Source organism: Agelaius phoeniceus, chromosome 3, assembly GCF_051311805.1.
Source record: "Agelaius phoeniceus isolate bAgePho1 chromosome 3, bAgePho1.hap1, whole genome shotgun sequence".
In the NCBI taxonomy this organism is placed as follows: domain Eukaryota; kingdom Metazoa; phylum Chordata; class Aves; order Passeriformes; family Icteridae; genus Agelaius; species Agelaius phoeniceus.
The window spans coordinates 54,650,889-54,676,791 of NC_135267.1; the positions used below are offsets into that span (position 1 = coordinate 54,650,889).

Sequence of the window (25,903 nt, forward strand, 5' to 3'; positions counted from 1 at the left end):
GTTCCTTGCCCCTCAGTATTCACAGCTGTCTGTGACTGTGTCTGCCACAGCAGAAAATACCATGGCAGTATGCCACTGAAGGCACCATGAGCACTTCACAAGCACAGGATCAGATTTACAAAGTTATCTTGATTATTTGGGAGACAATGTGAAAATCAACAAGGTGAATTGAATGGTGAATGCAACAATAGCGTGTGTTGGAAAGGGAAGTCAAATATATAACTACAAAATGGAGTAATGGACTGGAAAATTATAACTCTGAATTTAACAGGTAACTCAATGCAACATGAACACAATAAAAAGGAGAAAATACAGTTCAGTTAACAGAAACAGTAAAAGTGGGTCATGGGGGTACCTATTCCACTCAGCTCAGCATTAAGATTACTTCCAAGAATGCTACCTGATTTGGGGCACTGCAATTTAAAATTCAACCTAGGAGTTGGAAGGCTGGAAAACATTCAGAGGAAAATAATGACAACAAATTTAGAAAACGTCACCTACAAGATGGTGAGTGAAAGAACTGGGTTAAACTCAACTAAAAGAGAAATAATTGAGGACACAAGCCTTTCCATGTGAAAAAGTCGGTTTTGAAAGGACAGAAATGTGCCAGTTTTCCATATTTTCTATGAGTCTCTCAAAAGGAAATGGCTAAATCGACAGCAATGAAAATTTAGTCAAGATTAGCCTAATTAGGAAAAACTAGGGGTGAGCATTATTAATACTTAGTAGTAATACCCAGTTAGTAGTAAATAATACTCAGAAAATTGACCTTTGGGTCCCAAATATTACTAATATAAATCAGAATTTTTTCTTACTAAGGAGGACTGAGGCACTGGAACATTCTACTGCAAGAGCAAAATTCTGTTTGCTACAAATTTTTAAAACGTAATGAGACAATTTCCAGAAAGAAGCTGTATTATATGTATAATATCCCTCCTCAAAACAGAGAAGGGATTTCCTTGCCCCCAGGTCCCTTTAAGATTTACTTCTAGGAATCTAATTTTCAACATGTCTATATTCACATCTGCTTTCTGATTTTTGTCTTTTATCCTAAAATAACCACAGCAACTGACTGAAACTCAATACTGCACATTGAGTTTATCCAACCAAGAACTTGGGTACAAATTGTACTTTTATCTTTTTATTTAAAAGAAAAAAAAAATCTCTAAAACCTGCATTCAGTGTTATATGCAGCATAGACATATTCAGCCTGTCCATTTCAATGTGTGTTCTTTTTTTAAGTAAGTAAAAAGCTGAAAAATTTACTAGCTAATACTAATTGAATTAAGTAATTAATATAGGCATAGAGAAGTACCTGTTCAGAACATGCAAAGAAAGTTGTTTTCTCTTAGATATTCTGAAAGTTTTTCTGTTTTCCATTTTTCTTTTAACTCTTGTTACTTAGAAAATTGAACTTTGGGAGCCAAAAAATGTTAATGTGGACCTGAATTTTGGTTTTAAAGATCTCTTAATAGAGCTCTAGTTTCACATGTCAATTTATTGGAATTCAGTTTCAAAGCTCTGGGGAGAAAAATTTTAGTGTTTTCCATTTACATATTTCCTCATGCACTCTTCAATTAGCAGTGACTAGGAATAACTTCTTAATGAGGACATAATTTTTATTCTAAAATTGCTGTCAGTCTAATTCTGAGTTGATGAACTGAGTGTAAAATTATTTTCTGGCAACAGCATAGTTTTACATAAAACAAGCTGTTTCAACGTTCAACCATGCAAGGAGACAGAACTCATGCAGGGATGGATAATGAAGGACTAGGGTCCTCACCTAACACAGCTGTCGGCACAAGTGGATCATTGGGCACTGTAGGAAAACAAAGCCCATGAAGAAACACATTACCCTTAATTTGTGTATTTTTAAGAACAAAAACAATATACTTCAGAGTATGACCAAGTGATAACTAAACTCCATTAATTTTGTTACAATAGAAAACCAGAATAAATACAGTTCCAGAAAGCATCCTGAATAAAAGAGGTATGAAAGGCAGTGATTTCAGACTTTAGAAATGTAATGATAAGAGCCAAGAGATCCTTACTGAAATGAAATAAAGAAGACATTACATGCAATTTAGTTTTTGAAAGGGTTCCTCCTTCACTATTGTTTTTTTCACTTCACGATAATGGTTCACTTTCATAGAACTCACTTCTTTCCTTTTAAAACCATCCTCTCATGTAATACTTGAATAGCTAATCTCAAAATAAAATGATATTTCTATAAAGTTTTCAAGGCAATTAAAAAAATTATATACATTTTTACTGTTAATAGCTTTTTTAATGCTCAGTACCAAAGAGATTGTTCATAATGAGTATAAGAAAATCACGGGATACACAGATGCAGATGTCTGAATAAAATTCATAGAATTTTATCTTTTATTATCACAACTAGAACCATGCAGAGATAAATGCACTGTTTTGGACAGAAATGGCAGAATGCAGGATTTGTTTTGTTCCAGTCTGGAACAAAAAACCATAACGTCAAAGTGTCTGTAATGGAATTAAGCTCCACTTCTCAAACAATCTGCCTGAAAGTTTGTCACATAGCAGGAAAACCTGAAATCTTGGAAGACTTGTCCCAGTACAGACCATGGTCAGAAGAAACCAACCCTCCAAAACATGAAAAATCACATTCCTAGGATGCTAGAAACTGGTGATGTCCAATTTCTTTGCCAACCAACCAGGACAGCTGTGATGACAGGAGCTCATGGACTCTTGGCATCACATCACTCATCTGAAAGGCTGCCTGAGTGCCTGGCAGCCCAAGCTCACTAACAGCCATATAAATTTCTGATAAATTCTTAGTCTGGGATCCACCATCACAGTCCATATCTAACTGTCTCTGCAATCCTGCCTCCACAAATTTCAATGCCAATAAGGCATCAAACTTTGTAGACTTTTTAAACTGTTCCAGCCAAAACCAGTGTTTTCCACTGTAGGAAAACCATGAGGCTGATACTCCCATTTATAATTGATTATGAGACACTCAAAATGTTAGCACTAGGCAGTTTGGTAAGCTTCAACGAACCAATCAATAAACCCTCCTCCAAAAGGCATTTCCCTTACAACAACCAGGAAAGAGCTTAAGAGCCTTCATGGATGCATTTTGCTCAAGCACAGTAAGCAGTATGGGAGATGAGAAGAGACATGGAGTGTCTTTCCCAAAAGGTGGCAATTCAGAAGCAGCTCAGGCTGCTCAGATCTGTTTAAAGCCAAGCCACAAGTCCATGGAGCTGTGAGAAACTCAGGTTCCTACCAGCTCCATGGCAAAACTGTATGCCTTTGTAATTTATACACGAGTCTTGAAATATTTGGTCCGCAAGTGGAGTACCTCGCTTTTGGCAAGGTATAGTGCAGATGTTGGGAGGCAAGAGTGCTAAACACTGGCAGCTATAACCCTTAACAGTCAGAAACCCAAACTTTTTCCAAACCAGACAGTTGGCATGTCTACAAAAAATGAATACAAATATAGAACACATTTGCAGATATATTAATAAGCTTGTTTCTAAACTCCACAAACAGCAATGAAAATTGTCAACGTTTCCTTCTGCTGTAATGTCCTTACTGCCAAAAAGATAGAAATTAATTTGGATCTCATATTATTATTCATTACAGACATGGTGCTGTGCAGTAATATTTAACGTGCTGGCATTAAATAGTCTCATGAGGGAAAACTCAATTTCCAGTTTTAACTGAGGTATTCCGGAAGTATGATACTTTCCCTAAAACAAATATCATTGCATAGTGAAGGCATATGCAAATATTTAATAAAATAATTTGCCATATTCAAATAAGAACAACATACAAACATCCCTACTCAACCTTTGGCTTTACCATCATTCCTGGAAAACCTGGATCATAAAAAATTTTCCTTAAAAAGCAGAATTGTTTTCTGTGTTTCTATATTCACCTACACTCTGGAGTATCTATAACTGTCTACTTACATCTGGGGCTGAAGTTATGTGAGTCCATAAATGTGATTGACAGGGGATCCTCTGCATGCAGAGTGCTCTGGTCGGCGTAACTCCTGTCCATGGCATTCACCATGTGGGTCATCTCCTGACGGGTGGTTCCCATGGCATCCTTGCGCTTCTTTGCAAGTTTGCTGCCCAGCCAAAAAAAAAAAAAGTAAACCACCTTAATATTTGATGAATGCTAGTGTCTACAGTAATCATTCTCCATAATCCTGAGTGACTGATAAGTTTGACTTATTTCCTTGTGTGCAATTTTTTCAGCGTGTGATAAAACTGTGCACCCTGCTATGAAACAGTCACGGTCTTGTGTTTTCTGTACACACACAAATGCTGTAATGGAAGTGCTTACTTCTGTACTCTGGCAATATTTTTTTTTCCCTGTGGAGTAATTATACTAATATACACAAATTAGAGAATATAATTACATTTTAACTGAAATGACAAATAAGAAGCATCTGTGCATGCAGTTTTATCAACCATCTCCATTTAAATATCTATTTTGATTCTGTAAATGGATAATACATTCCCCTTGTTTGCGTTGTTGGGAAAAAGAGTCATGTAACCTTCTAAATTACTTTGTTAGTCAAGAAACCTATGAAGTAATAAAAGAAGCATAATCATTCAATATATATTTATATTAAATATTTATATTACATTTTATGTAAAAGGTTGTATTGCCCATTCAATATATACATATCAATATATACAAGATACGAGAGGATACCACACTATGGTCCTGGTACTTAACTTTGGTTCTTTGAAAAACAAAACCACCCTTATCATTCTACCCTTTCATGCAGTTTGGGAACATTGCAATTTGGCATTAACAGTCTTACACTCTGACTGCATCACAGTTAAAGACCAACCTAATCTGTACAACTAAACCCCTCAAATTAACAGCCAATGCCCCTAAAGTGCACACTTCAGAAATATCGCTCAATTCTTCCCTTTTGAGAAAGAAGTGGAAGGGATTTTCATTGTCTCCAGGAGTCAGATGGAAGCAGATAATATATTTTAATTATAACTTCAAACATATATCTCAAGTAGCAAGAAGTATGCAGAGCAGCAAGAGGTGGGCCTTGGTTCTGCAGAAACCTGTAACAGGCATCAAAGTGTTCTGAAATCTCCCTGGTTTCAGCTGAAGCCATGACTATAATACATTATATAGCCAACCTGCTTAGATGGATAAATCTGACACCAGATGGAAGAGACACAATCATCACTGTATATACTGAGTTCTTGAAAATGTATGTTTAAAACACAGCTTATCTTCATAAGCTTTTTCTGCATAGAATACCATCAAATGCTCTGGTAATTGTTCAGACAGTATTTGTCTTACATTTCTCTTTACTAAAAGGATGGCCAACTCTAAATATTTCATGCATATTTTAAGAGCAGACAAGGATAATATTAGATACTTATTACATATTATAATATTAGATGTTAGGAAGAAATTCTTTACTATCAAGGAGGTGGGACATTGACAGCAGTTGCCCAGAGAGGCTGTGGACCTCCCCTCTCTGGATGTGATCAAGGCCAGGTGGGATGGGGCTCTGAGAAATTTGATCTGATAGAAGGTGTCCCTGCCCACAGCAGGGGGTTTGGAACTACATGATCTTTAGGGTTCCTTCCAACAGAAACTACTCTTGGATTTTGTGAAAATTATCCATCCATGTACTTGTTGAATCCTGGGAGAGCTCACCAGAAAGGACCTACACTGTTCTGTAGGGCAAGAAGTATTTAATGCATAATTAAGAAAATGTTACAGGGCTGTTTCTTAAGTTAACAGTCTTGGTTCATGATGAGGTACCACAGTGTAGAATATGGATGGACAAAGCCCTCCTATGAATAGTAGATTCTTCCACCAATCACACTCATGTCCTTGTTTCGTCAGATTCCCCCCCTTTTGCTCCATCTACAGATGGAATAGTTGGAAAACTACTACTCAGTAACATTCTTACTACAAAAAAATCTCAAAGGTGGTCTCTAAACTTATCTTTTTTTAAATCAAACTATTGTTTGATGGGGTTCTGTATCAGTTGTTACACGAAAAATAAAAAAAATCTGTTGGATGTCTCCCCTACAATGCTTTATTTTATACATTTACTCCACACATTCCTTTCAACTTAAGAGAAGCCAGTTTAAGTGATGCTTTGGTTGAATAAATGAAGACCATAAGAACTTCCAAGAGTGAAACTGCTTGAGCTTTCTAACTGGTTCCCAATACTATCAAAGGCTTCACAAAACTAGCATTTCTAGTTCAAAGTAGTTTTTTAAGTTTCAAAGCCTTTCAAACAGTCTCTATACACTGAAGATCACCTTTTTGTAACGTCACCTCAGAAACAGAACAAAAAGACTATTACATCTCATCTCTCGATGATATTAAGCTTTTCTTTGAAGCATCACTTTGTAACGAAACCTGCTAGCCATGCTAAATAAGTCAACAGCAATTAAGGCTTTCACGTTATTACTTTATTACAGTAGCTACTTTCTAATTCTTATGCTCTGCTTCAACGCCTAAAAAGGCCTATTGTGTTGTAGCACTGCAACCCGAAGCTGCTGGGAAATGGGAGGACAGCTTTATTGTTCAACAGCTCCGGGCTCCCTTGGGGTTTGACAACTTCTTTTTCCTTTCCTTTCCTTTTTTTTTTTCCCTTCCCTCACTCAGCTATAGGCACATGCAATCTATGCTTCATGATAGTTAACCGAATCATTAGGTTAAAGAACTTGAGGCTGACAGAAAGCGTAAATAATTCTCATTATCTGCTAAAGAATTCAGTTGGATGAATCTGCTCAGGTGGGCGTTACAGTGGTTGGAGGGGAAAGGTGCTCTATCATTGGATGAAAGTGTGTGGTTAATTATCTTGAGTAGAAGCAATTGCTATTTAACAAGGAAGTTATAATTAGTCATAATAAATCAGAGAATGGCAGTTAGCTAAACCAGCCTTTTAAAAAAATATATTTTTAAGTTTGTTTAAAGAAGTAAACTAATTCTGCTTAAAAATGTGGAAGAGCATTATTATCAGACACCACCAGTTCATCAAAGCAATCGAGTGCATCCTTAGAACTCCTCTGAAGTCAAGCACTTTATGCATTTATTTAAAATGAAGGATGTGTGTAACTGCTTGCTCAATCACAGACAAATTTGTCAAGAGTCCTCACAAAAATTCATTTGGTCAGCAAGTATCAAAAAAGCCAGTTTTGCTTCAATGAAGCAGAACTTCTATACAAACCAATGCCATAAAATAAGATCCAACTTAAGAATGTGTATGCAAAGTACCTCAAACTCAGGAGAGGCAGACCATAAACTATTTATAAACATTTGGCATCTGCCTACAACTTGCATAGGAAAATGGTACACAAGATCCCTCTTGAACTGATACTCTAAGAACATACAGGTGGTAATTTACTGGCACAATTCACTAACTAGGAAATGGGAAAAGATCTTTTTTCCTTAGTGTAATGTGTTGCTGTGAATCATAATGCAAATTAAATTATAATAAATTAAAATGATAGTTATGGAAAAAACTGTAGCAAAAAGCTAAGTCTCAATATACAGTTAGAAATACAATATCCCTTTAAAAAAAAGAAACAACAGGGTAAGAATAACAGGAACAATGATACAAACAATTTTTCAAGCCTGAGAACAAGGAAAGGTAACTATCAATGAAACTTTGGAAAAATTATAGAGACTGTTTTTCTTTTTTAAAAAGGGATACTGCATCTTTAAAACACATAAAATAGTAAGTCACCCATATTCTACTTACAGATAGTAGGAGTAAGAATAGTAGCTCCTCCTGGCAAGCAAATCACAGACAGTGGAAAAAGAGAAGCAATGGTGAATGAAAAGCGTGACTCTGTCACATCCAATAAAGCAGAGAAATGTGCGTTTAAAAAAAAAAGTTGAAAAAATTCATGTTTCTTTGGTTAGCATTTCAACTTGCTCATGCACAAACTAGCCTTGCTTTGCCATGCAATTAAAAACAAAACAAAACCAAAATTAAAAAAAACCCTAGCATATAAAAATGATTTGTTTTTTAGAAAGATCACTTGAGAAAATTACATGCTGAGATTTCACTTATTGCCAAAAATTTTGAAAATTAAATGGATTGTGTAATTTCAACATGCAGTTCAGCATAATATAATGATTACCGCCTAGATGTCATGACAAATGAACAGCTGTGTACAAATCTTGTGCAGCAGATATGCTTTTTACTTTTCAGTCACAAAAAATAGGGTTTCATTAATAAATACATTTAATCAGAAAACAATTTCTTGTCATTCACTTTAACATATTTATCAGTACACAGTTGTATACGTATATGTTTGTATGCGTACTATGCGTAGCTATATGAGTACACACATTTTAAAGAAACCTGCACATTTCCAGCAGATATGTGTGTACTGGCATATCCACCACACATTTCCTGAATGCAAACATATGCTTTCTATTTGAAAATCTTACAATTGGAAATGCTGATGTAGTCATGCTAAGCATTAAAAACATGGAAGGTAAACAAATGGAAGGAAATGAAGGACATTTGGAAATAGTCCAACAATGATTTCGAAAATAAAAATGGCATTGCTTGTTAAAGATGCAGTATCCCTTTTCTTAGCTGGTTTGATTACTCCAGTAGAAGTCTTTAAAAGCTGTTAAGAGCTTCATTCAGGAAAACTTCAAACCAATTTGTACAAAATGATCAGGCGAAGCCTAAAATATCTCAAGCTAATAAACAAAACTGCTTAGTACTCTGTTTTTCAATAAAATGTAATGCTGCATTTAATCAGTGATTTGAGGTACTAGTGGCTGTGGATACGACTTAATAAACTAATAAAAATGCAGAAACCATTGTTTTATTGACTTTTCCATCTAATAAGCTGTGGTCAATTCGGGTACCAAAAGGGATACTACATAATGGATCACTGAATAGGTACACTACAGAGGATGATTCAGACGGATCGGTTTTTAGTCCCACCACAACTAAGTGAAGTGTGTTTTTGTATGTGTGAAGGTGTCAGAGTTTTTCCAGCTGTTTCTGCCTTCATTGTATGAATTGCCCTGATTCACTAGATGGACTGATTTAACTCAGGAACACAGTTTTTCTATGTTTTTTTAAGAGACCTTGACTAAAGCTGGTATAAAAAAAGTGCCCATTTTCACTAAAGGCAGAGGTGGAGGAGAATGGCAAACCTACAACATATGCAACAGACAACCAATTAAACTATCATGATGGAAAATTGCCAAACGTTAAAGATTCATTAAGCAAGTTAATTTCTCACCTATTTAGAATACAAAATAGTACAGGAGTTTAGAAATATTATGTGCTATAAGATGATGATAATTTCTAAAAGGATACTGCCTTCACAGGTTCTGAGGAGGGAAATGGGGGAAAAGGGAAACTTAAAAATATCACTTCACAGATATAATTAACCAACTTTGGTCAAACAATTCAGTAGCAAAAACTGGAGCCTAATAGGACTCAGAATGGAAGAGGCAAAAATGATAGGAAAAATGTACACATGGATTTGTTTGTTTGTTATTTGCAAAACTAGTCAATCACATCTGGAAGTGACTGACACTCTGTAGCGTTAGACAGTCCGTCTCTCACACACAAACACACGTGAACACACAGGGAATTTTCTATTAAACGTAAGGGGACTACTGTAACACTCACTAAGATGATGTTTCCCAGCACATACCATGCTACAAAGCTACAATATAGAGATTTCCTCCTAAAAGCTGAAAAACAACTTCACTTTTGTTTTTCAAAAGTCATGTAATAAAGACAACTGGCTGACTATATGTCTTTTTTGTACATGATGAGTTGGACCTTTTGCATATGTGTAAATTCTCAGCCACAGAGGTAAACAACAGAGAAAAGTAAAAGCACTTTTGGGAAAAATCACATATGTAGCTAACTAACACAGAACACTATAAGCATACCTAATGTTTCTAATGCAGACGTTTCTTCTCCAAGTTATATATCTCCAGGAATAATTGTAAAAAGGCAATAAATTAAAAAAATCTAATGCAAACCAGCAATGATAACATATAGAATGATCTTAATCGATAAAAATAATAGCAAGCTGCATTTCAGAGGAATATACGCAACAATCACAAAAAATACTTTTTATTATAACTTCTGCAAAAGGCAAGGGAATGCAATGCACACACCATGGGAAGGCAAAGGGCTCGTTCTATCCAAGAGAAATCAGCTTGTGCCACGTGAAGGGGAACCACCAGGGAGGGGGTGCACAGAGAGAGAGGAATTAGTTTCTATACTATAACTACAGAATTGTAGGGACATGGTATGGACTTCTATGCCAGGTTAAAAGAGTTGCAACTACTGGGAAGGCTAGGCTTTGAAACACTGACCCAGCAGTACGATAGCGCAAGTTGCTAAGGTAGGAGGATTGGGATGCAGGGATAGCATTGAACAGTGCCAGAAGATGGCGATATTGCTTACTGTCTAAGAAAGCACTGAAAAAAATTTAAATTCACTCAAATTAATACACTTTTAAACAATTTCATGCACTAAGGACTCACTAGATAATTTTACAGTGATGCACTATGACTTTTAAGAAAAAACTGGAGGTTTACAAGAGCATAAATAGAGGTATAAAATTACATTATTTTGCAAGTTGGGTAATAACATACAAATAACTAATTAGAGCCACATAGAGAAAATAATATTCATTAAGTGGTTAAAACATGAAAAGTTTAATAAGTTATTATTTTTTCTTTCCTTTAAAAAATAAAAAAGACAACATGAATTTCAATTCCACCCACTTTAACAATCTGTACATTCTTCTATCTCCAACTCAAAAATCCTTGGAAATAAATATGAGAAAATGTATAGTTATCAGAGTTATAGTTATAGTTATATCAGAGTTATAGTTCTTTATTATATAAAGAAATTATATCCTTAAAGACATCCGCAGCAAAACCAAAAGAAAACACAAGAAACTAATTCAAAAATTGACCAAAAGGACCTACCAGTACCATTTTTTTTTTTTCCTAAAGACCTGTAAAAAACATCCTCTTTAAATTGTTTGATAGGGAGGGGAAAAAGAAAGATCAATCAGCACAGATAATTTTCTTACCTTTTTTTCACGATCAATATGACAACAAGGAGAAGTAGGATGAATACCAGAATTCCAGCACTTATTCCTGCTATTTTCACCACTCGATCTGTTTGTTTAGCAGGATCTGGAATCACCTCAGGTTCTTCTGTTGCTGCTGCTAAATTAATCAAAAAAATAAGTTATTTAAATGTGTAGGCACTAGAGACAAGGAAATAATTTTTGGCAATAATTTTCAAATATGTGTGTGTCTTAATAAAGTAGTAAAAATATAGATACAGGCATCATGTGTTTAAGCATCTACACATATATATGTAGACGGACCATAAATTAAACAGAACAATAGAATAAGCATAGTCAGACAGGACCCACAAGGACCATCAAGTCCAACTCTTGGCCCTGCACAGAACCATCCCCAAAAGTCACACCATGTGCCTGAGGGTTTTGTACTAACATTTGAGCTCTGTCAGGCTTGGTCCTGCGACCTCTTTCCTGGGGAGCCCATTCCAGTGCCAAACCATCCTCTGGGAGAAGAACCTCTTACTAATACCCAACCTAACTCTCCCCTGACACAGCTTCAGGCCATTCCCTCACATTCTGTCACTGGACACCAGACAGAAGAGATCAGTGCCTGCCCCTCTGCTTCCCCTCACAAGGAACTTGTAACTGCAGTGGGGTCTCCCCTCAGTATCCCCTTCGCCAGGCTGAACAGACCAAGTGACCTGAGCTGCTCCTCATGCAGCTTCCCCTCAAGGCCACACTGTCTTTGTTGCTTTCTTTGCAACAGCAAGTATATGTGTATGTATACAGCTGAATAAATACGTGTAATAAATACAGGAACTTATTTGGAAATCCAGGTACATAAACACTTCTGCCTGTGCAGAGGGGTGTGTGTGTGTGTATGTATACATATATGTGTGTGTGTGTATGTGTGTATATATATACATACAAACACACCCACCCCTCTGCACAGGCAGAAGTGTTTATGCACCTGGATTTCCAAATAAGTTCCTGTATTAAAAAGCAGAAGACAAAGCAGAGACTATCTATCAACTTACCACCATTATTTCATTTAATGTTATCTTTTTCAGATATTAAATGTGGAGTATTTAACACTGAATAGTAAGAAAACATTTACACACAAATAATAAAACACTTCTTTCCAAGCCACAATGTGAACCCTAAACTGCAGTACTTCTGTCCTCCATGCAGTTTCAGTCCACCTTTGTATGTTAATTCACCTTACAGCATCTGGTCTGAGATCTGCATTCTACTGGGAATTTTGATTCTCTAAATAAGGTCATCCACAAAGCCAATTTAAAAGTCAGCAGTAGTTTTATTTCTGTTTATAGGCCCTGAAAGATACCCCACAAACCACTGTTCTACAGAGAGATGAAGCCAGTCCATAACACAGCTGAGTGGGCTGAGGCTACAGGTTACAGCAGAGAGAAAAATAGAATATACATGTAAGTGCACAACCATTCAGTCTGCACCTCTTTGCATAACAGCCTGCTGTAAAAAGGATCAGGAACAGGAGCTTTTCCAGCCTGGGAAAAACATAAAAAATATAAATAGGTTTCAGCAAGGGGTAAAATCACTTGAGATGCTTACTTGTAGAATAGAAAAGGCTTTCCAGCTCTCTAGCTCCTGCTTTCTAAGGCTGTGGCCTTTCCTCTACTCACTGGCAATAATGGGTACATGTGCTTGCTCTCCCTCTGGCCCCTCTTCTCTCACACTCCACCCAGCATGCAGCAGATGCCCCTTGACCTCTCCCCTCACAGCATCTTCATGTGGAATAAGTTACAAGCTGTTGGTATCATCATACTTATGTCATTACACAGAAAGTGTCCCTTAGTCTGAAAGAAGGATGCCTCTCAACAGATCACCAAAAGCAGCAGAACAAAAACCAAGGTGAAGTCATATGAGAGAAAGGCTAATGCTCTCCTGAAAATCGACTCCATTCAGAAAGCCAGTGTAGTCATTATCAGGGATAATTGGTAACTAATACTTTCTGAGTTTAACCATGTTACACAGATCCTTTCTATTTGTATTCCATGTGTAGGAACCCAAAGTACCTTTTGAGGGAAGGATAATGCTCTTATTTAAAATGACTCTTTATTACTTATTACTGTGACCTTCATCTCTGCAGTATCTGAACCTGTACTAACAACTTACCCACACAAAAACCTTCTGAGTTAGGAACGTGCTCTCTTCCAGACACCACACGAGAGCTAGACAGACAGTGAGAGGTCTGGCAGTGCTTTAATCGTAAAACTTAATCATCAGCATAAGAATCTCATCATTATAATCATCTCTCTCACCTACAGGTTGAACTCTATCTGCTGAGAAATACTAAATGTTTCCTTCTGTATGTAAATACATGCCTGCATGCACACTTGCATACATAACCTGTGAGGAATGAATACTATATTTTTTGTTGGTATTATATGTGTTGTTGAGGTGTCAAGGGATAAAAGTAGGGATCAGGCAGGAGATGTGTGCATGTATAACACACACTAGCTAGAATTAATGTTGGATGCACATATGATGTTGTCTAACAGAGGAAATGAGGGGCATGACTTTAGAGGCAGAACTGGGAGATTAAGGTATTCAACATTCTCAATGCTTAAAATGAATCAACTCCCAGTCCAGTGTTAGCTGGGCTGGATGTGACAAATATGAATGAACATTTGATAAGCAGTAGAGACAAAAGGCCAATCAGTAGAGTCAAAGGACAAATCTAAGATAAATATAAACGGCTTTATATGCCAATGGGGAAAAAAAAAGTCATGTTTGCTATATGGAGTACTGAGAAACAGCAAGGACATGGGAAGGGTAAAGAGGGAGTGTGCAGGAATGGGATACTTGCTGTGTCTGGAATTGTACAATGTGAGTGCAGCTGGCCAGCTCTGACCCAGCAAAGGTAAGAACTACTCAATCTGCAAAATAACTAAGGCTGGAGCAAGAGATTTAGTTGTGTGGATGGATATTTAAGGCCAAGTCTCTGAGAGATTTCAAAATATGAATGATAGGGATTGACCTGAAGATGTACTTCAAAACTTGAAGGCTCAAAAATACATCCAACAGTAGAGGCTTTGAGCTTAGATCAGGACAGTGGTATTTTCAAAGGAGTATTAGTGATGAGAGAGTGAAGGGGAAAGAATGACTTGTTTCACACTTCCCTGGAGAAAGACAGGACCCTTAGAACTTGATAGAGCAAGTTGCAATATATGTGCTTTTCAGAGTCATGTTTAAAACTATTGCATGGCCACACACACAGCTGTTTCATTCAGAAAAGTTACTTTAGGAAAACAACTATCTACATCTCAGAAAATCTGAAGGGAAGGTTACTGAGGGTGTTTACATATTTGGCTAACTTAGGGACAGGTGTTTTACTATATACACTCTAGGAAATAGTTGGTTTGGATCATCAGTAACTTCAAAATGAAGCTCTCTGTCAAGTTTTTTGAGCAACAGTGGAAAGCCTGCTTGTTCTTGTTTCCTTACATTAAGGATTTTGAAGCAAGGGACAATAACTCATTCCATGAACTTTAAGGCTACTTATGAGATGAAGCTGGTGCCCACTAGAAATGCACCACAGAGTCCTAAATTAGTTGAGGGAAATGTCATTGAATAGTCATACACTAAGAGTATAATCAATGGATGAGCCTACTATACCCAAAATGCTAAAATCTACTGGCAAAATGATACCTGTCTTGCCAATATCAACAGAAAAATTGCTTTGAACTTAGATGAAGCCAGGATTCTGACGTGTATATTTCCAGCAACAGATAATATATGCATTCTTTAGACTAAATTCTACATTTGGGGACTATATGAAAGTAATCATAGATATAAATCACACTGTAATCTGTATGTATTGCATGCAATAATTATTTTGAGGAAGCCATTGAATGTAGAACAGAATAATTTAATGAAACTTATGAATTTGAAAGCATTTCCTCTTACTTGTGTTTTAACTTTGATAGCTCAAAGTGTGTTGTAATAACCATGTGTGATATTACCCATATATAACCAGAGAGAAAAATAGAGAAACCTTGTGTCTACATGTTAAACCTACACACATAAGTGAATATCTCCGGGCTACTGATTGCACAAGGATATAGAGGCAAGTAAACTTCTGCTTACTCTGAGAACTTGCTTTCTCTACCCTCCACAAGACAACCAGATTTTAGTTCTCTGAAGTGGCTCTTCTGCAGGCTGAGCTGCTGATTTTTCCAAACAAAACAACTCAAGTAACCAAGGATTCACAAGGAACAAATCTTGCCTAACCAATTGAGCGACCTTCTATAATAGAGTGACTACATCAGTGGGCAAGGGAAGAGTTACAGATGTCATCTATCTGGACTTTTGTAAGCCTTTGACATGGTCCATGACAACATCCTAACACAAAATCTCTAAATTGGAGAGATACAATTATTTTGATGACTGGAATTAACTATTGTATTCTATTTCTAAAAAAGGGCAAAAATTATTTAAGATACAAAACCACCTGCTTTACTAATTTTTAGTGCTCATTTTTAGTAATGTAGTCCTGCTCTCTTATATCTTGAACATCAGGCTCTATAAAAAGGTAATTTATTGATCTGAGAAAGAACCTTGCATGGTAACAGAATCATGATCATACAAAAATGGACTCTCTATTGACTACTAATTCCTTTGGCCAGCCTTACTCTAATAGATCATGAATTAAGTATTAATTTTTACTCTGTCTTTGCCTTGCATATCAATATATGCATTTTTGCATTTTGATCCTGTGAATCTGAGAAGAGATGACCCAACAGTTTTCAATCCATGCAAACTCATCTTCCATAAAATTTTCAAGAACAATTTCTGACCTGAAACAGAGCGTTAACTACATTTTCTGCCTGTACAAAAATAGCTGCCTACACTGAAGATTTATGAACTAGATTGGGAGGCGAACAGTAGATTTTAGCAATTTATCTACTTGCCTTTCTTCTGAACTAATGAACAGCAACAACAATCATATCCCACAGTCCCATTCGAGAAGTTCATAAAATAACTCGACCCAGTGATTCTGACTCTGCACATAGCCAGTAACAGTCACTGTATAAGAAGTTGTTCTCCTTGTTTTCATAGATACTAGAGAAGAGTATTCAATCAGTCAACTCCCATGATTAATAGCACGAAGTTCAACTGTGAACAGCACTAAATTAGACTAGTATAGCTAACTCTCAGGGACAGTAAAATTCTTAACAGGTGAGGTAGAGTCCATCTTCCCACAATTTCCTGATGTACTTAATTACTATAAATTTTTTAACCATGTTTTTAATCAAACACAGAAAAAAAATCCAATATCTACATCTAAAATTGAGCATATGCACATTATTTACACTTAATTTTTGAAATATACTATGGCATAAGGAATCCAGTCACGGCACGCATTTCTTTCCTGTCTTTTCCTTCCTTCTGTGGCTCAAAATTTACACAGAGCCTTGCAAAATTGTCAGGGAATTTATGACACTCAGCACAAAATCTATTCACCTATACCTTCCCAAGAAGATGGTGTAGGAATCTAGATAATGATATTCTACTTGCTCATCCAAACACAATTATTCAAGCAGAAAATTCTGGTAGGATTTTTCAGGGCTGTTTGCATGCTACCACTAAGAGAACAGCCAGCCTTCCAAATGACAGCTTTTAAATCAGAAATTTTGAACAACATTTTTATACTTAACCTTCTCACCATACAATTTGACTCTCTCAACATTCACAGCATTTTATTCTGAGTTTCCTTTGTGTTAGCGAGGGAAGAAACTCAATTTTATGCATGATTAAAACTGCTATTTTATTACACTGCATTTTCTTTGAATGTTAATTTCTGTTTATGGAAGATCTTTGAATTCTCACAAACTGGTGTTATTGCTGCATAGCTTGATATTCAAAATAGCTGTGCTCAAGATAATCTGTTCTGCACTTTCGTTATGTGACATTCAAAAACTTTTAATTAAATCCAGGAATGACATCTGAATGAGTTCAACAAGGTAACATCATGATAACATCAAATGAAACTGAAGGTATCTCTGGAGATGTCAGTCTACCACCTGAGAAAAGGGCTTGTTGAAAAACCAGGTGAGATTCTCTGACATATTTTTTTTTAAATTGCCCTGTGTTTTAATCATCTGCCCAGAAAGACTGTTCCACCTGCATCATTTTTTTTTTACTACTTTGTTACAGTGATAATCATCATGCAATTAAAGAAATTGTTATAAGTCTGAAATTTAATTAATAGATTAATAGATTCAAGTTCAGTGAGAGAAGATCCATAACCACTTTTAGCTTTATCAAGTTTTAAAAAATGCCTGAGCTGATTCTATTTGCTGAAAACATTTTAGTGTATATTTGCAGGGATTGGGGGACAGGATGTGCAACTTGTTCTAGCAGACTGTGCACATCATTCATGAGGTCTTACAGATATCCTCACATGGGTCACTTTGGTCAGCACTACTAATTTTTCTTTCTCAAGATGAAAGATGAAGATACATTTAGTGGGAAAGGAATCTCCACAATTTTCCCTTCCCTACAGCTCCTAAAGATTTTCTCTCTTGGACTACAGCTTCTGGGAGACAAAAGGCATGCCAGAAATTTACTGGGGTTTGGATCCATCTAAGCTGTTGCTTCCAGGATTCTAAATTACATATTTTGTTAGGGTGGCATTATTAGAAAGAAAAATTGTACATGACTGTGAACAGAAATTGTGATTTCCTGAGCTGTGCTCTAAAGTGTCAGGTTCATCCCTGTCACCATAGAAACCAGGTTCATGACTGTCCCAAGGAAGAGAGTTTTAACAGGCTCTGCCAATGAAAAGGGGGATCCCAGGCACCACCAGCCTCTACTCTGAGCTTGTTCTGAAAGGAGAGAGTAATGAGGTGATGCTTAGGTAAAATCTTCTGTCTTACATTTGTGTTGCAACATACTGTGCCAAATTTATCCTCATGAGTGTCCCTTGCTGGGGGAAAGGGAGAGGTGTCACCACCTCCAGATGCTGCCAGCTGAACCTAACAGAAGGAACCCTCAAGGTTCCAAAGCTTCGTGATATTATAAGTTAAACCTTCAAATGGACAAAATTATATATGACTCTCCACATAAAAGTTCATTGCTGCAGAAATTGACACAAACACTGTTTATGGGGCCCTTCTGACAGCTAAAGTGCAAAAAAAAAACCACCCCAAAAACCAGCTTCAGGCTAACCTCTCTTTAGTCAGATTTGGGATGGTGTAAGGAGCTGTAGAAGTTAGGCACTGGGAGACTCACAGTTGGCTGTGCATACTAATATGGTATCAAGTAAACAGGTTACACATCCTGCTTTCAGATAATGCAGAAAAATAGCCTGAGCTTATGCTACTGGATACTTTTAAAATTATGAACACGTAGCTTATAAATATTTACATACATTTTAATTAATTAAACAGTCTAGCACAGCATATCTTGTCCTACAATAATGATAATGCTACCTGAAATTCCAGTATAATATGTACATTTATGTATAAAAGACCAGTTCCTGACTAGTGCTGATAAGCCTTCTCAAATTTTGATAAATGTTGCTTTGATAAGTCATATACAATTAAAAAAAAAAAAAACCAAACACATCTTTACAATATCCAGGACTTTCAGATCACTTAATTGATGGTACTACTTTGGTAGGAAACTGTGGATATCGGAATCATGTGAACCATGCCTCTGCTGCTATAATGGTCTGAAATGAAAATTAATGAGGGTTCTGAAATCAGTAATGTCCATGAATTTATGACCAATTAGCAAAGAGTTTACCTTAATAGATTCAGAAGTATCAAGTGAAAAAAGTGCTGAATCTGTTTGCCTCTGTAGCTGAGAAACCTTGGACATGAGCAAATGAGGAGAGCCAGAGCAGGAACAATGCTGAGGAGACAATGTTCCTGCAACACTCTGCCCTGCTGTCCATGGGTCACATTGAAAGAGAAAATTAGTGCCATCAGTGCATTTCTACTACATTTGACCCTAAGACATAGTTTTGGAGCCTGTACTTTGCAGGCACTTTACTATCTTTAAAACTATGGCAAGGATAGGATTTGGTTATGGGGAATTAGGATGTTCAGTAAATGTCATAATCCACAGGTTTTACAGCTTTTGAATTGCAGGCTGCTATCCTCTGCCAGAAAACAGCTGTCTGTGCAGAGATAAACCAAGTTAGCTCTAAGGGAGCTGGCTCAGTGATGCAACTCTGCCCCCAGGACATAAAAAAGCTCTGGGCCAATACAGATGGCAACACTGACAAGGCATTTTACACAGAGGTGTAAACTGAAGTTACACTGTCAGCTTCTAGTTCAGTTGGGACAGGACACAAGATAAACTTGTGGGCTAAGGCTTCTGAAATGGCACCTTTCAAAGCAGAGGGCAAACATGGTCAGAGGAGCATGGCCAGTCCCATCTCACAACATCCCTGTCCAAGAGAGTGGAGACTCCTCCTGGTCACAGCCTGTGATGAAGTGCAGGTGGCTGAGTTGTCTTTGGAACTTTCAACTCCAAAACATTCAGAACAACTTATGTTGCTGAGTTGTACCTTGGATAAATTTGAGTCTATTCATTAGTCTACTTGACACCAGAAAATCCATGACACAACCTTTTTTCTCCCCTCCCATTCTGGACTGCCTTAGCTTCAAAACAAATAAAGAATATTTGAAAAGAATCAGGATACCATATTTCAGGGATCTGGCAATGTGTTTTTTCAATCTTTGAAGTCCTCTTTCAGGTCATTGTTACAAGATTGTCAACAACAGCAAAGGCTGGAGATTTACCTGAAAAAATCTTAATCCATGTGTTAACCCTAATAAGGTTTTAGAATCCTACAGATCTTCTAAAATATAAACTATTTGACATATTAAATGCTTGTAATAAGACATCAGATCTCATAGTGTAACAGCTGCACGTTTGAAATATTGGATAAATTCAGAGAAATACCTAATGGTATTTTATTTTTTTGAAATCTGTTTAATCGTTTGTGTCTTGCCAAAAAATTTCAAAATAAGGCTTTCTTGAGCAGCTTGATGTGTTTCATTAAGTAGCCAATATAGAAGAAGAGATCTAAAACTTCAAACAAAATTTTTTCATGGCAGGTGTACTAATAGACCTTGAAAAGGGTATGTAAAAAAACAGATGTAGAAATACATAACACGCATACTGTAAAGTATTGGACTGAAACAATGGAATATAAATAACTTTTACTCTCTCATTTTCTGGAAAGGGATATTGGCTAAGAATGATACTCTGATCCACCTCATCAACAAGCCATTTAAAACCTGCTTGTTGGATGGACTGCTACCATTTCTTAAGGTCACTGTGATTATTTACCTTATAAGCACAATGGACCAGTTGTTAGACCTGTTACAGCATTTTTTCCTGGGAACATATAAAAGCAGTTAGCCTCTTGCTAATGAGATCATTTGTTAAGTTAGTGTTTGGCTACATTACAAATCAATCAACTTTCAAGCTTTACTCTAAACAAACTGCCTTCAAAAACATGTGTTTTTAAAGATAAAATCTCTCTTGATGTTATAAAATTTCAACTGTGCAAGACACTGCACTGAAAAGTTACCTGGTGTTGACAATGAGTCCTAGATGGCTTGTTAGCTCAGAATTAATTCTTAAAAGAAAATTATTTAAAAAGCAACGTTTGGTAGCAAATATACAAAATGCCTCATCTTTCCACCAGATAGCATTTAAGAAGTTTAGCAGAGAAAGTACATTATCATGATCATTATTACTTATATGACATGGTTTATGTGGAAAAATATTACTCTCAAATGCCTGAAGTTACATTTTGCTATATTTATTGGAAATAGCATTCTATGAATAACTTCTGCTAATTTAAGCAACTATAAAATTGCAAGTGAGAATTTACTGGTAGTGTAGGAATTGCAGAGTAATTACACTGAAGGAAGTAAGGACAGCTTAAATCTTCTCCACCAGAAAAGTGCAAACTCTTACCCCTAACGATACCTCAAAATACAGAAAATGAGATGAAAATTTTCTTATATCAAATGCAGTGCTAATAACATTGTAGATGGAATCAAAAGATGGAGGAAATGAAGAACAGAAATAGTCTTTCCTTTATTCTTCCCAAAAAAACCAAAACCATATAAATCAAAGCTTGTCTAGTACTAAATCTAGCCTTTGGTAGCAGCCATCAGTTTTTCTTTGCCATTCAGAATGGTGAAAGGTGAGAAAATAAACAGAAACCCTTCAAGAAAACAAGTGGTTAATTCTTCCTTTGGAGGTAGGTTCTAGTTTTTCCAAACATGCATAGATTAAATTTTATACATACTATATATATATATAGTTTATATATAATCTTTAATAGCACCCATCTGTTCATAGTATCCCAGATTATTACTGTCATGACTGCCAGCCTTCAGTGTTCCTTTCCTGTAAAATTTGGTACTTTTTCAAATAGTGAAAAAATAGAGTGAAAGAGCAAATATATATATACATATACATATATATATATACACATATATATATGTGTGTGTGTGCATGTGTGTATATATATACTCCAAAAGAAGAAAATATGTTTTCTTTCACAAGAGTTATATTTTTCCATTTAGAGAAATTTTTCACAGCATTTTCAGTTCTATAATACCTTAATGACATGGTGCAGTGTTTGTAGGAGTCTACTGGACTGGCTGGGAAGTGCACCTGCACCAGCAGTGCAACAGTCATGGCAGAGAACCTTTTCCCTTTTTTTCCCTTTTAAAACCTTCCCATCTGAAGAGCATCCACTCACAGAAAGTTACATGGGTCAAAACTCTTGAGGTTCTCTGGAATTTTTTAGCACTAATAGGTGTCTTAAGCAGCTGGATGGCTGGGAGCAAGAGGGAAAGGCAAATATCCTCTTCCAAAGCAGCTGCACATCACAGCAGGCTGCAAGTACTGTCTCAGCCATTACCCTAATTATGCAGTTGCTCCCAAATCTGCTTATCCAAATACATCTGAAAGGTCTTATGTCAGCACTTTAGGCTCAGCCACCTGATTTTGGACTGAAACATCCAAAGCTGTGGTGCTTATCCGTGCTTGTCTACCAGCTGTGATGTGAGGGCAGCAGCCTTTAGCTGGCTAAAAGCTTTGTCATCTTCTGCTACACCAACATTTCCAACCCAAATATGTTACCTAAGCCTTAAACCCTGTGTAAGTCAAGAGCCTCTCCACAGGCTTGTTTACCACATCTGACATCTAGAAATGCAGCCATAATGACTCTGCAGCAACATGCAGCTAATGCAATGACAACTGTATGAAAAACACATCAATAATCACAGCTCTGGCTTGACTGCCATTGATTATTGAGTTCAGATCAGGACTTGTAGCGATATTAAAAACCTTTCATACTGTGCCATTGCCTCTGTGTCTATATATTCCTACATTATTAATATGTCAAAGAAACTTTCAAGCATGAAGAAGAGATGGCAGTCCTGCAGACTACAGGACAAAACATGTCTTCAAGAAAAAAGACTTAAAGTGTATTGCCACTTTCTGAATCTTTGAGTTTACTTTTTCACATTTTTCCTTTTAATACTGAAGTTTTGTTGCCTTCAAACCTTAAACTCCAATTAATCTGCCTCATCTGAAAAAAATAGAGAGATTTTTTATTGTTTCCATTACTTGAGGAAATATTCACACAAGACTGTGATGGGGAATCAAGTGTAATAGAGAACTTCCATGACTAAAGATAGATGAACTTTCTATACCTGTTGTTATACTGGTTCATATAAAGTAAAAGAAAAGCAATTTTTTAACTTCACAAAGCACAGACTATGGAAGAGTAGAGTGAGGCTGTAGGAAAGGTAGTAATGGGCTGTGCAGTATGCAAAATTAAAAGGTATCAGTTTGAAAATGACTTTGATGCCCCCTCAGCTGCTAATATTTTACACAGGTATAAAGTGTTGGGTTGTTTTATCCAGAGGATGAAATTTTCTGCTCTGTATTGGATATGCCTTGGGCTGCTGCTTTCTCAGCTAGTTTCTACAGGAAAATACAATTGTATCAAAGGAAAAAAACCCAACCATATATTTAACAAAAGCTTCAAATTCGCATACAAGTCAAAATAAACAAAGCCAACTATAACATGCAAATATTGTATTATGATTTATGTAATGGATTGTCAGCAAAGAAGATTACTGTTCTGGTATTTATGCTTTAAATCTGGTTTTAGGGTTTTCAGTCAGTTGTGATCTGATTAAAATGTGACTGATTTGGAGGAGAAAATCACCTTAAACTGATGGAGTGCCAAGAACTCTTGCAGATGAGGTGGCAGAAATATCTCTACTGAGGTCCTGAGCTACGTCTAATAATGACCAAAACCAAATTTGCATCTTAAAATGAGACCAAAGATTGTATTAAACAACTGACATTAAAACAATGTACTCTAGTGTTGAGCACACAAGCTAAGACACACCTGTGTATACCTCATTTACATTGTTCCTTTGGCAAATGTGACTAGCATTTTGAACCACACAGGCCACTCCATACTGTGAGTTCCCATTTATAACCAGGTATTCCTGGCCATTCAGGGCAAAAATGGCCTTTCTTCTTTTCAAGAAAGGGAAAAATGGCTTTATTCACTGACTAACTTGATATGACTTTAATGAATGGTTCCCTTCAACTTCCTATTGCTTAAAACGCAAGCAATCTTATCTATTCAGCTTTCTTAGAGACAGATGGACAAAATTGTCAAACTTGGGTTGATGGATTCACCCTCATATATTCAGACAGCACCAACATAGGAGATGACTTTCAGATTGCTTGAACAGCTGTCATAAATCACATGAATTGTCATAATTTAACCAATATGTGAAAAGAAACGTACACCTGGGAAATATACTGGCCAATGAATGGAATGGCAATATCTGATAAGACCTTTTCTTGCCTGATTCCAGTGTAATGATAAGTCTAGTAAGTACTACATGAAAGCATAATGCAATCTGATACGATCACACCTGTTATCTACCAAATACTCAAAAAGTAAAATTAAATACAAACCATTTGCATATTTCAAGCACTTAAGAAACAGAAAGTAGAGAACAATAATGTATTTCTGAAGCAAATATTAAACAACTTGGGACTACATTAAACTTCATAAGAAAACTATAAAAGCCTTTTTTATCACTACAACGCTTCAGCAGGACAAAATGCTGGAAAAGAAAAGTAAGAAATTTAAATTAAGTCAGTGATTTGTGATTGAAAAATGTTGGTTTAAATTGGACTGGAATTGTATCCCTAGCTACATGAATCTGAGAGATATATGCCAATGAAAAGTGAAGCAAATCCAAATGTGGATCTCTGTGAGTGAAGGAGGTGGCCTATTTCTTTCCTTCTTTCCAAAGGCACAGTCCAGACCTGTTACAGACGTTACTTCACACACTCTAGAAAGTCCATCCCTTGTGCTGGTTAGCAATGGGAACTCCAGATGCAGCTACACATGCTGCCACCACAGAAAACTGCTCTTAATTCTGCATAAATGGTCTGCCTTTTTGTGAGATGGGTGGAACAGGAAAGCAAATAGTGCTAGCAATCATGACTGAAAGGCACTATCAAATCTGCTTGGAGTCATTTACAGATCAACCTTCTTGGGTCACTGCTATCAAGCCTTCACCTTCAGCTGGAGAAAGTACATCCCTTCCTCCTTCTTACTGTGCAGATAGAAACAACCAATCAACATCACTGAAATGAGGGAAGTGGTGTTACCTTCTGCTTAACAGAAAATATCAACAAAGATCCTGTCATTTAAGCTTCCCTTACCTTTGCCCCTGCTTCACAATCAAGTAATTAATGTCTCAAAGTACTGCACTGCTTTTACTCTTGATGTTTCTTAAAGGTTTTTAAGCATGTGTACCTTTTCCTAAGCTTAAAGAAATTATCCATAAAAGTAACCTCTACTGACTAAATGAAAGAATCCAAATCAGATTAAGCCTAAAGATATGCAAAGTACTAACTAAATTTCAGTGTCTGTTTACCTTTCAAAAAAATTTTACTACCATTGTGAACTAGTGTGAACAGGTTTTTAAACTAAAAAATGTTCCAGCTTACTTCAAATATTTAAAATATTCTTTACATTCAGTTACTCTCTTGAGATCTGGCAAATCACACATCTCCATATGCATTTGAGAGCAGGACTTCTACAGAAATCAAGGGGGTTATGCCAGGATGACAAAAAAGGAGTGGTTTAATGGAAACTACTAAAACAAAAGCCTTATTTCAAGATTCTGTATTTGCTTCATGAATCATAGTGAACAAAGATGCCAATTTAAGGACTATCAGTTTACATAAAAGCTATACTTACTGAAACATTTTTATCAATTAGTTAAACGTATTTGCTCTAAGCTTCCAGCAGAATCATATGCAAAAAAGTCTTATTTTCAGACATTTACAGCAAAATGCATTTATGCCTGCTAACAGAATGCCTTATTAAACATTCATAGACATTGCAGGTATTTATTGAATCAGTTTTTTCACCAGAAGGTAATTTTTTATATAATATCAATTTTCACTCTGTTTATTGAACACTTGCAAAGCCTCTTTTAAGAAACATGAAATATTTTACCGAGTAACAATACACTATATTTCATTCTCACTCAGCTCATTGACTTAAAAACATTCACTCAGTGAATGCGAATTCTAAAAAAGTTTCATTACATTGAACCATCTTACACTAATCTTGACTTTTGGCAAGGATAAAAAACACCATTAATATTCAAGAACTTTTAATTACAAATGCTGATTGGAAACCCAGTGACAGCAGCAGCCAAATAAAACAATTTTTTTTTAAA

The 25,903-nt window shown here is 36.3% G+C and overlaps 1 protein-coding gene across 13 annotated transcripts in view; it reads right to left on the reverse strand.

Moving 5' to 3' along the window:
- PTPRK (protein tyrosine phosphatase receptor type K) overlaps positions 1-25,903 on the reverse strand; it is a 381,627-nt gene that overhangs the window by 25,058 nt on the left and 330,666 nt on the right. For 4 of the 13 annotated variants that reach the window (XM_077175276.1, XM_077175277.1, XM_077175274.1 and 1 more), the window contains exons 14-18: positions 11,088-11,226; positions 9,928-9,969; positions 7,751-7,780; positions 3,954-4,114; positions 1,784-1,819 (exon numbers count right to left, since the gene is read on the reverse strand). In XM_077175276.1, the coding sequence (XP_077031391.1) occupies positions 1,784-1,819; positions 3,954-4,114; positions 7,751-7,780; positions 9,928-9,969; positions 11,088-11,226 (408 nt within the window). The remainder of the gene's footprint in view (positions 1-1,783; positions 1,820-3,953; positions 4,115-7,750; positions 7,781-9,927; positions 9,970-11,087; positions 11,227-25,903) is intronic. The other 9 variants (XM_077175280.1, XM_077175279.1, XM_077175285.1 and 6 more) reach the window with 6 other exon arrangements.